The sequence below is a fragment of the Lutra lutra genome, chromosome 14 (genome assembly GCF_902655055.1).
Source record: "Lutra lutra chromosome 14, mLutLut1.2, whole genome shotgun sequence".
NCBI lineage: Eukaryota > Metazoa > Chordata > Mammalia > Carnivora > Mustelidae > Lutra > Lutra lutra.
The window spans coordinates 50950895-50962454 of record NC_062291.1 but is presented as its reverse complement, the minus strand read 5'-3'; the positions used below and the strand labels follow the sequence as shown (position 1 = coordinate 50962454).

The following is an 11560-nucleotide window of genomic DNA, read 5'->3' as shown; positions in this document are numbered from 1 at the left end:
CCTGCTCAGCCGGGAGCCTGCTTCTCCCACTGCCTGCTCTGCCTGCTGCTCCCCTCGCTTGTGCTCTCTGACAAATAAATAGATTCTTTAAAAAAAAAAAAAACAAAACCTTTTTTTGTAAATTATGCTCTAACCTAAAATCTGGGTATATGTTTGACTTCCTTGGCTCAATTCAACCAGGAAAAAAAAAAATGGCAAAGGAAAATTTGACTGTGGCATACAAATGTTTTATTTTTTTTTTTAAAGATTTTATTTATTTATTTGACAGAGATCACAAGTAGACGGAGAGGAAGGCAGAGAGAGAGAGAGAGGGAAGCAGGCTTCTCGCCGAGCAGAGAGCCCGATGTGGGACTCGATCCCAGGACCCTGAGATCATGACCTGAGCCGAAGGCAGCGGCTTAACCCACTGAGCCACCCAGGCGCCCCATACAAATGTTTTAAATTTATGTTTCTATCATTGACCAATTCTGACCTCCCAGTCTAAGAAAGCTGTCTCTCCCCCATCATTCTCTGCATCTCAGCTGCTTTCTGTGTCTTCACTGCACCTGTCCATCAGTACTTGAAATATTGTACCATCTATTTTTTTTTTTTTTTTCCAACTCATTGTCCTCACCGTGATGTCAGTCACTCGAGGCAGGGGCTTTGCATTGCCTGGTTCAGGGTCCCCAGTTCCTGGAACTGGGGTAAGAATCAAAAATCTCTGAGCAGAGAGCCTGTTTCCCCCTCTCTCTCTCTCTGCCTACCTCTCTGCCTACTTGTGATCTCTGTCTGTCAAATAAATAAGTAAAATATTTAAAAAAGAAAAAGATCAAGAGTCTCATGCTCTACCAACTGAGCCAGCCAGGAACCTAACTTATAACTTATTTTATTCTTTTTTTAAGATTTTATCTATTTATTTGACAGAGAGAGACACAGCGAGAGAGAAAATAGAAGCAGAGGGAGCGGGAGAGGGAGAAGCAGACTTCCTGCTGAGCAGGGAGCCTGATGTGGGGCCCAGGACCCTGGGATCATGACCTGAGCTGAAGACAGATGCTTAATGACTAAGCTACCCATGCACCCAACTTATAACTTCTTTTAAAAACCCTGGCACACATATACATGCATAGTGATACCAACTTTTTGACAACTGGGCCCCTAGTGAAAATAAAAAGTACTAGAATTCTACTCTTGATCTCAGGGTTGTGGGTTCGAGCTGCACACTGGACACAGAAATTACTTCAAAAAAATGTTTTTAATAGCTAAATATTATTACTTGCATAAAAATCACACACACACACACACACACACACAAAGAGAAAAAATATATATATATATTTTTTATGATGTATTTTAGGGGTACCTGGGTGGATCAGTCATTAGGCCTTTGCCTTCCACTCGGGTCATAATCCCAGGGTCCTGGGATCAAGCCCCGAGGCAGGCTCCCTGCTCCAAAGGAAGCCTGCTTCTCCCTCTCCCACTCCCCCTGCTTGTACTCTGTCAAATAAATAATTTTCTGAAAAGTTAAGATGTATTTTGACAGGGCATACACACACAAATGTGCAGAGGGGGAGGGGCAAAAGGAGAGGGTGAGAAAGAATTTCAAGCAAACTCCCCCACTGAGCACGGGCCCAACACAGGGTTCCATCTCATGACTCACAAGATCATGGCCTGAGCAGAAACCAAGAGCTAGACGCTCAACCAACTGAGCCATCCAAGCGCCCTGAACTCTACATTTTAAATAGGGTAATTGCTTGGTAGGTAAATCGTTTCTCAACAGATCTGTTTTAAATAATATTAAAAATAAATCACGTGCACAGCTTAGTGTCGAGAGAGTAGCCAGCTCTAGGGCTAGATAGTCACTTCCAGCAGTGTGGCCCAGAGCTTCACTTAATGATTCACCTCATTTTCTCATCCTGAAATCAGGCGATGAATCCTCTCTAGATAGGCTGTTCTTAGGATAACATGAGTTAACACACGGAAAGTGCTGGAAAACAGCCTACCAGGTAGCAAGCACTCACAGGCTGCTCTAGTGGAGGAAGCTGCAGTCACCAGAGTGAGAAGTGTTAGTGCCCTTGAAGCGTCCTAGCCTGAGGAGCAGGTGCATCAATAGAGAATTCCTTATGTGCTTAGTGGTGGCCTGTGTGGCCAGGTGGATAAACAGGTGACCTAAAAGAGAGAACTCTGAAATATATTGGGGGGGGGGGGGGGTAATTAAACAGCGTTGATTCTTTTTTTTTTTTTTTTTTTAAGATTTTATTATTTGAGAGAGAAAGCAGGGAGGAGGGACAGGGGGCTCTGATCCTTGTACCCTGGTATCATGACCTGAGCTGAAGGCAGACACTTAACCAACTTAGCCACCCAGGTGGCCCTTAAGTAATCTCTACACCCTACGTGGGGCTCGAACTCACAATCCCAAGATCAACAGTACTACCGACTGAGTCAGCCAGGCACCCAGGAATAGTTGTTTTGGAAGTTGCCTGTCAAGTACCCCTAGGAAGTGAGGAGGACGCGTGTCCACGAGATACTTCAATTACAAGGTCGAGAGCTGAGAAATCTGGTTCATGAGAGGCACGCGTAGCTGTTGGACAACTATGCTCAGGGCCCTGTGGGTGAGAGGAAAGCTTTACTGAGGTCTAACAAAAACAACAAAAAGTCAAGGAGAAGTGACGTCGCCTGACCTCAGTTCAGTGAACAGTTTCCGCCTCTCTCCTTCCGCATTAGGACTTCTGCCTCCTATCTCGCCCTTGTGTGAAGGCCTCCCCAAGTCCAAGGTCCCTTGCGGGCTTTCTGGCCTCACTCCAAGCAGCTCACCGCCTCCTGCCCGTTCCCCATGCGACCCTGCTCTTGGCTTCCTCCTCCCTGGCCTGCTCTGGACTCAGCAGCTGTGCTGTCCCTTCACCTCAGCTATCCTTCACAGCCTCCAGGGTTCCAGTTACCGATGACCACGACTTCCCGAAAACCGTGACAATCACGGTTGCACGAACTAACAAGAGACGCGCAAAGACTCTGACAAAATTTAAAGAGTCACGACCTTCACAGAGCAAACGGCAGCCTGTGGGGCTGCGCATGCGTAACAAGGCGACTACTTGACAAACGCGCAGTCGAACCGGAGCAGCCAATCCGCGCGAGGAGGAACCACAGAAAGGCCCCGCCCACACAGCCTGGGTCTTCGCCCCACAGGCGGCTTCACCCGCGGCCCCGCCTCAACAGCCATATCTTAGTGCTGATTGGCTGGAAGTCACCACGGTTCTATTCCGATTGGCTGTTTCTTGGTCCTATGCGCGAAGGGGAAGGGTGGTAACGGATGGCCGCTTGAAAGGGGCCTCCTAGAGGCGGAGGAATCATCATTTCTGGAGGCCGACTTAGACTCTTATACAGTCCTAAGGGGAGTGGCTACCACCGAGACCCATAGATCCCTCTTCGTGAGACGACCTACCTCTCATCGTTTCCGTGTCCTCTCTTCCAGAAGGCCCTTGGAATCCGCAGTGAAGCCCCCCTCCTCCTGTCTTCCTAACGCGCAAGAGTGGGCCAAAGGCCTAACAGTGAGCCCTCAGACAGTGGCTACCCTTCAGATGGCCGCCCCTGCACCCTTACACCCGCTACCCTCCTCTCACAGGCTGCCTCATTCTCTCCCACTCCTCTCCCACATCATCAAAGGGAGTGAGCTCCAGATCTGTGTGCCCCCTGATAGGAGCCCAGCTCTCTGAACTCACCTGGGGGACCTGGGGGAAAATGCAGAGAGGGGGAAGGAGAGCTGGGGGACTCCTGAGGGAGACAGCACAGGAGGTGGGTCCAGGTGGGAATTCAGTATGTATTTCTCACAGGGATGAAACATTGGAGACAGCTGGGAGAAGCCTCAGAGATCAGAGATAACCTCTCACCTCATGAATGCGGTCTTCTCCCTCCTCTACCAAACCCCCTCAAAATAGACAGTCTCGGCCTTCTACTGATGCTGACATTCAGTCCCTCTTGGAAGGTAGGAAAAAAACACATTATGCTCCCACTATGTGCTAGGCAAGATAACTACTACTTCCCTTTCATTTTGCCTCTGGTCATTCTTAGATAATTCCTGTTTTATTACCTTTTCTCAGGAAGGTTAATGGCTTTGAGGATGCATCTCTGGTTTTCACAGAGCAATACTGGTGCTTGCAGAAGGGGAGAAGCACAGTTTGGGAGGGTGAGGAGGTGTGGCAGTGATTGCCATGAGCAGAGGTGGGATCCTGGGCATCAGTGCTGATTTTCAGGTGGACACTCTTGGCAACAGACTTACCTTCTTCCACACAAGGTCCTTTATATCCTTTGCAACACTGACTCCAGAAGGGGAAGAAAGAGTTCAGACTGGATCTTTCCATTTTCTCCCTCTCAACTTTTAATACCTCCAGGCTGTCACTTGCACCTGCCAAAGTCTGGCTCTTCTTCACCCACTCTTTCCAGCCTTCCATCCCCCCAAGGCTTGATTTCCCTGTAAGTCTCAGTGCCTCTTACCCAGATCTCCCATCTGGAAGGTAAGAAATCATATTCATGGGACATCTGGGCGGTTCATTCGGTTAAGCGTCTGCCTTCAGCTCAGGTCATGATCCCGGAGTCCCAAGATTGAGCCCCGCATCGGGCTCCCTCCTCATCGGGAACTCTGCTTCTCCCTCTGCTCCTCACCCTGCTCATGCTCCCTATTTCTTTCTTCCAAATAAATAAATAAATAAAATCTTATAAATAAATAAATAAATAAATAAAATCTTAAAAGGAAGGAAGGAAGAAAGGAAGGGTGGAAGGAAGGAAGAAAAGAAATCAGACCCAAATGGATGGCTCCAGAGATTCTGACGAGGAATGCATATCCAAGAAGCAGGGTAAGCGACCAGCCCTCCTTGAAAGTGATTTCCTGAAAACAGCCTTCACTGCCAGTCCAGCCTCTCAGGAATTATACTTTGAGAGAACGAGCAGTTGTTCATCCTAAACACCCCTAATGAATGAAAAGGAGAGGTTAGTAAACACTTCTTAATATGCCAAACATTTAAAGGTTTCAACAACCAGTTTCATGACCACGTGTAAGTACTGATTTTAATATCTAAAAAGATAAATGCACTAACCTGGGTATTGACTTCCCACCACTTCCAGCGGGGAAGGCATTGCTGCCTGCCACTGAGTGAATGGTCAGCCTTTGAGGCCCCTCCAAGAGGGGATAGATGCGCTCTTCAGCTGTTCTGCATTGACACCTATGGCCAGTTTGGCAAATGGAAGAGATGAGGTGGTGACTTACCATTGTGCTTGCAGAAGTCACACACAGGTAGCTGGGCTCTCTCTCGCTGGTTCTGTGCCAGGCTCAACTATCCCCTACCTTGGACCAGTGTCAAGACCACGAGGCTCAGGTGAAGTTCTCTTTCTACCTGTTACAGATGATGATATCTCATAGGGATGTGGATGGGAGTGGAGGATGCCTGACTAAGGACAGAAGCTGCAGGGCAGAGCAAAGATGCTAGGGCCTTCTGGATAAGTGGATCTGAGGTCCTTTCCATGCTTCCTGGAGACCTCCCAAAGCAAAGAGGGCCCTTTTTGTGAATGCCTGCTTCATGGCTGCTGCTTCCTCACTGTGGCCTGGCAGGGTAGAAGAACACTGCTGAAGGGTCTAATCACTTGAGCTAAGACCCCCTTCCTCCACGAAGGCACAAGGTGACCTTGAGCAAGACCTTTCTCTTCTCTAGAATGTGGTTTCTCTGTCGGTGGGGGCTCTCTATTGAAGACCCCCTTTCTCTTATGCTGCAGATCTCTCTGGGCGTCTAACAGGGCCTTCCGAGCTCCAGTTACCATGAACCAAGCAGCACAATCTGATGTCATAGTCCCCACAAACATTCAGAGTAGGCTCGGTCATGGTTCCTACTTTATGGATGAATAAATAGAAAGAGGGTAAATTAGTTGCTCAAGTGCACATAGCAAGTAACTAACAGAGCCTGGATTTGACTTCCAAGTATGTGCAATTAATGGTTCTGAATCTTGAGGTTGACGAACTTTCCTCGCACCAGACCTAGGAGGCATTCATTCCACAAATACATATTGAGGGCTGATCATGGAGCAGGCCCATACTCCCGCAGAACCTACACCACAAACCTCAAAGGTCAGTCCTGTCATTATTCCATTTTAGAGGAGAGGGAACTGGGGTTCGGAATGATAAAGGAGCTACCTGAGCTTACCCAGTGAGCGAACAGCAGGCTGGGCTTCAATTCTAGCTCTTCCTGGCCCCAGAGCCCCCGGACTTGAACTTTTGAAGGCAGGGAGCACCATGGAAGGTTTTCATGAGAAGGTGTAACATGTTCGTACCAGGAATATCCACCCCCTTCCTACTCACCCTTCCTCCCCACCCTGCCTTTCAAGGTTTTGTTTTGCCCCCTCATCCCCAGGACTGGGAGCCTCTGGTGGCTTCTTGTCCTCACTGACTCAACAATCCAATCAAAATTGATTTACTGATGTCCATGACTGGCCATTGGGAATAAGGGAACCAACAACCCTGATCTCAGCTGATCACCATCCAGTGATAAAAGCAGCAAAGAGAGGAACTGGGGAGGAGGGACAGCAGAAGGGAGAAGCCAGAGCTCACTCAGGCCAAAAGCATGTGGTAGAGTGAGGGGCGAAAAGGGAGTTTGGCCAGCAGCCCGTGAGGCAGGTATGGGGGTCCACAGAGGGAAGCAGCCCACTATTCAGCCTGGAGCTGGCAGTCCTCCTCCTGGCACCACCCCTCCCCCCACACTCTGTGGAGCAGGCAGTAAACCAGGGCCTGGGCCAGGGTGGTTTCTAATCCTAGCCATCAGTTTCCCTGGGCTTAAGTGGATGTCACGGACTGGTCAGACAGTGGGCAATCCTGAAGGAAGCCATCAACCCCAGCTGTCCCCCTCAGTAAACACCCAGTCCAGGGGAAAGCAATGGGACCACTGAGTAAATGGAGCCTCAAGGCCAGTCCCTGACTCCTTGACTCAGTTGTCCCCTGGATACCCCACACAGCAGTCCTTGAACCCCTGCTGCTCGCACAAGAACCCAGATACGGCCTATCCCCCTTCCAGCAACCCTCTGGACTCCTCTAAATGAGCTAAAGAATCTGAAAGTCCACTTTCTCCTCAAGAAAAGTCTCACCACCTTAACCTCTGATGGCCCCGGCGCCCCCAGGAGCTCAGCTCTGCACTGGGTGTGGCAGGGCAAGCTGTCTCAAGAGCTCACAGGGTTGTGGGGGGTGTGTGTGGGAGGAGTGGAGAAGGAGCTACTGGAATCTCAAGGAATCTGACCAGTTCCCTCCTGCCTACAGGTATTGTTGCCCTGGGCGGAGCTGTTGGGTTTAAAGAGCTGGAACCCACCTGGGCTGAACCCAGCCCCAGCAGCCTCTCCAGATCTGCACCCGGCTCTCAGGTGAGCAAGTGTCTGGCTAGGACTTCAGGGCTGCTGGGTGGAAGGGTGGCAGAAGGGTGAGGGTGGAGGGGGGGTACCAGTCTGAGGAAGGGGTGGTGGGTGCCCAGGTATTCTCAGTAACAGGGTGCATGTTTGAGGGTTTTGAGCATCAGATGCCGTTGGCTCTGTGACCACTGTCATACAGAGAGCAGGATAAGGGTGGGAGGAAACAGGAGCCCCCCTTTGGCTAAGGAATCCCAGGGTGGTGAGAAGGGTGAGTCCAAAGGAGGGCCAGCTTCAGAGACTGCTAAAAGTCGACAAACTTCCACATTCAGAAGCTGGACATTACTAGTCCCTCCCATCTAAGGCAAAAGGACCTATGTATGTATGTATGTATGTATGTATGTATTTATATATCAACTTTTATTAAGCGATTCATGAATCAGGCAGCATCCCATTTAGCAAGTATGGAGGGCTGTGTATTTCTTTATTGTAACACGTTTCATTACTTACTGTGTGCTAGGCATTATTCTTAGGCTTCACATAGAGTAATGCATTTAATTCGATCATAACTGTATGCAGTTGCTATTGATTGTCCTTATTTTACAGGACACTGAAGCACCGAGAGGTGAAGCAAGCCACTGAGTCACACAGCTGTTCGGTGGGTTTGAGGGGGTTAGAGTTCCAGCCGGCTAGGCCCAGCAGATAATAATGGGGGCTTCAGTTTGCAACAGCTGACAGTCCCTAAGCTTGCCTGCCGCTAACAACGTGCAGAAAGCTGGAAGGGGTTTTATCTTGAGGAAACAGCCACCCTAGGAACTAGTACTTAGGGACATGGATGGTTCCCACCCTGGGGGGAAAGAAAGGAGCAATGTTCCTTCCACCCACCAGGCAGTTTCCTGCTATGGGATTTGGGGCTGCCTTGGAGCAGGATCCCTGGCTGGGGCTGGAGTGGGAGGCCCTCACATGCTTCCACTACCACCTTTCCCCTCCTCAGCTGCCTGTTTCTCTGCGGCTCAGCCCGGGTGTGCTCACCCTTTGCAGAGACTATCTTGGAATTCATCCTGATATCGCCGGAGGCCCAGACCTTTGGGAACAATAGCTCAGGGTACCTAGCCTTTTGAGTGGGGATAAGGAACCAAAGCCTGAGTTAGAACAGTAGCCCTGCTCCTCTGACCTAGGGTCAGGCTTCTGATTAAAGACTTTAACAAAGAATTTAACAAATCACTTACTAGGTGTGAGCATTGTTCGAAGTACTTAACTAGTATTAACTCAATCCAGGTAACTCCACTGGGCATTTATTATTATCATCTCTAGATGGGGAAACAGAAATCAGTAACTTTCCCAAACTCACCTCATGAACTAAGTGCACCCTTGGGATCTGTGCCCTGGCTCTGTGCCCCAGGCACTGTGAATCTGGGGCAGGTCCTGGCTATCTGACCCCAGCCCACCCCTCTCCCCTGCAGCCCTGCTCTGCAGCCATATCATGAACAGAGTGACCGGGGGCCTTCTCCTCACACTGTCAGGTGAGTCCTCCCAGAAATGAACCTGCTACCACTCACCCTCCCCACAAGGCAGAGAAAACCAGGGCAGCACCTCCCAAAGGGGGCCTGATGTTGAACAAATGTTTTTTCACTTAAACTGTCCATTTAAAGAGTGACACTAAGGAGATAATAGTACAGGGAGGAAGTGGATATTGCAAAAATTGTCCTAAATAATTGAATGTTTGAAAACAGTAACCATCTGTTGTCATAAAGAGAGAAGCATTCCCTGTTCCCTGTAGGGCATTAGCCAGGATCTCTGTAGGAAGCTGTTCAGAAGAGGGTAAAAAGATACCAACACAGCATGCATTTCAGATGCAAGAAATAGCAGGAAGTCTGAGAAATGGCAGGAAGGGCTGGGGGGGGGGGGGCGGTGGGGGAAACGGCTATGGGATGAAGGATAAAATCCCAGGACTATCTGGGGCTGGGGAAGGTGTGAGGGTATCTTCCCCTGCCCACCCAGGAGGCTGGTCTGGGCTGAGGACATGCCTGCTGCTTCCTTTTGAGACCAGTGTCATGAATTAATACCAGATCCCTCCTTTTCCCACCCAGGCCTGCCTGCCTTAGAAGCCAATGACCTGGTTGGTGAGTGAGGCCCCAGACTGCCCTGCTCCCACTGCCCCACATTTTCCCTCTAAGACCCCACATCCTGGTTCTGGTCCTTATTGTTTTTTTTTCCCCCCACCCCCTTTCCTGCAGATAAAGACAGTCCCTTCTACTATGGTAAGAGCTGATCTCCCTCATCCCCCACCCCTGGACCTCTTTGCTAGAGCTTGGTGAGGGCTAATGAGGAAAGGGGCAGCATGGGGCTGGACTGGGGATTACAGAGTCAGAATGGTCTATGAAAAGAGCAAGAGGCAATATGCAGCATGGGCTTTGGGAGAACTTCATTCCAGCAAGGAGGGAAGGTACCCACAGGATATTTAGGAAGATTTCTGGGGAAGGGGCTGGAGGCTTTTGAGCCCCCAGGTATCTCACCTCATCTTCCACTCTCTCACTTGCCTTCCCCAGCATGGTCTCCTTGTTGCCCGACAGCCCGCAGCAGCTTTCCTCTTCCTCGGTCCACCACTGTCCTCCAGTGTCCCTACACACTCTTCTCTCCCTCCAGCCTCAGCACAAATGCCACCTTTCAGAAAAGACTTCCTTGATCAAAAAGGCTTCCAACTCCCTTCTTTTTCTGTGCTCTTCTGCTTATTTTTTCTTCCTCATGCTGTTCCCAGATATTATAACCCCTATCTGTTTACTGGCTTGTCTTTCCTGTTGCCTGAAATGTAAGTGCAAATGCATGAGCAGGGGACGAGCAGGTGATCAGATGTGTGTTTTGAATGAGCAAGTGGAGTGGAGCCGGGCTCGTGCGAGCTCACTCTCTGCTCCCCCAGACTGGGAAAGCCTGCAGCTGGGCGGCATGATATTTGGAGGGCTCCTGTGCATCGCTGGAATCTTGATAGCCCTGAGTGAGTGGTGGGGCCACCGGGCCGGGCACGGGAGAGGGTGTGGGGTGGCCCAAGTGCCCCAGGTTCTTTGCACCTACCAGCTCTCCCTCTCACAGGTGGAAAATGCAAATGCAAGTACAATCAGAAACACAGGTGAGATAGGGCCCCTATTGTATGCCCTGGGAGCAGAACACATCTCTTTTGGGGTAACATCCTGTAATTTAGAGCAAGAGGACAGCCCCTGGGATGCATCCTGGGCTTGCAGTGAGATTTGTTGTCATTCACAGATTATCAGCCCTGAAGTGCCCCAAATCAGGGAAAGCTATAACCCTTGTTATTGTTTAAAGTGACAATGGAAGAATAGCAAGGAAGTGTGTGTGCCCTCCTAGGGAGGGAGCACCAGGCGTCTTCCTGGGGGATAAAGGACAGAGGGTCTGGGAATGCTAATTTGATGTGCTCCTTTCTCAGCCCCTTACCTGAGAAAGCCATTCCACTCATCACTCCAGGTAAGACGGGCTTCTTTGGTGTCTTTGAGGAGCTTCCAGGCACTCAGGCAGGGTGGCCATAGTATTTGAGCGTTATCAAATGCCTTGTGTAAGGCTGGTCTGAGCCAACCCAGCCTGGGGGTTTCTGGAGGCTGAGGGGGTTGTCTTTGTAGTGACCATGTCGCAAGGACCTGACTCCCATTCTCTCCTCAGGCTCTGCCAGTACCTGCTGACCATAGGACCAGCTTCATGGCACTCTTGGTACTGGCTCCGATGCTGTTCCTTCCCCACCTGGGGGCCCTACGCTCCATGATGGCCTTTCCCCCCAAGGGTGGGCCTTTAGGCTCCCTTCTGATCAGAAGGCTGTGCAAAGCTTATTTCTAAATTAAACTGTCTCACCCCTCCCTCCAGTGTGTGAGTGGGTCCTTCTGTGTGTCTGATCCCAGGGATGGGCAGGCTGGGCAGGGACTCTGACATCTTGCTCAGAAATGCTCAGGCCCTCAGTGGCTGGTGGGGAGGGAGTCCTGTGGATTACTGTTGCTTCTTACAGCCACATGTCTGTCCTGAGGCCTACTCCCAGCATGCCCCCAACTTTGAAAACCTAATCATTGGTTTTCTGCCCTCTTGCCTCATCCATGCACTGTTCAAAATACCTCAATGTTATATCAAAGGACCTTACAATTTCCTTACCTTGCCTAGAGACCCTAGAAGTCCCCATGAGCCAGGTACCCATGACATTCTCTAACCCAGAATGATC

At 50.1% G+C, this 11560-nt stretch overlaps 1 protein-coding gene across 2 annotated transcripts; it reads left to right on the top strand.

The window, feature by feature from the left end:
• Positions 1–3028: 3028 nt before the first annotated feature.
• FXYD4 (FXYD domain containing ion transport regulator 4) lies at positions 3029–11207 on the top strand. 2 transcript variants are annotated; one of them, XM_047702953.1, is made up of 14 exons: positions 3029–3521; positions 3804–3955; positions 4112–4484; positions 4749–4956; positions 5737–6085; positions 7265–7365; positions 7954–8000; positions 8811–8870; positions 9438–9470; positions 9585–9608; positions 10265–10339; positions 10435–10471; positions 10787–10824; positions 11017–11207. In XM_047702953.1, the coding sequence occupies exons 5-14, from the start codon at positions 6038–6040 to the stop codon at positions 11034–11036; spliced, it is 483 nt and encodes a 160-aa protein (XP_047558909.1). In that variant the 5' UTR covers positions 3029–3521; positions 3804–3955; positions 4112–4484; positions 4749–4956; positions 5737–6037; the 3' UTR covers positions 11037–11207. The 2 variants fall into 2 exon arrangements, with proteins under 2 accessions (XP_047558909.1, XP_047558910.1); XM_047702954.1 differs by lacking the exons at positions 3029–3521; positions 3804–3955; positions 4112–4484; positions 4749–4956 and adding an exon at positions 4965–5260 and having other exon boundaries at positions 5370–6085.
• Positions 11208–11560: the final 353 nt, after the last annotated feature.

Bases quoted from the DNA above. Each gene is read 5' to 3' on its own strand.
- FXYD4 (XM_047702953.1), top strand. From the start codon at position 6,038: ATGGAGCAGGCCCATACTCCCGCAGAACCTACACCACAAACCTCAAAG. The intron at 7,366-7,953 runs GTGAGCAAGTGT...CTTATTTTACAG, and splicing joins GATCTGCACCCGGCTCTCAG to GACACTGAAGCACCGAGAGG. The intron at 9,609-10,264 runs GTAAGAGCTGAT...CTGCTCCCCCAG, and splicing joins AGACAGTCCCTTCTACTATG to ACTGGGAAAGCCTGCAGCTG.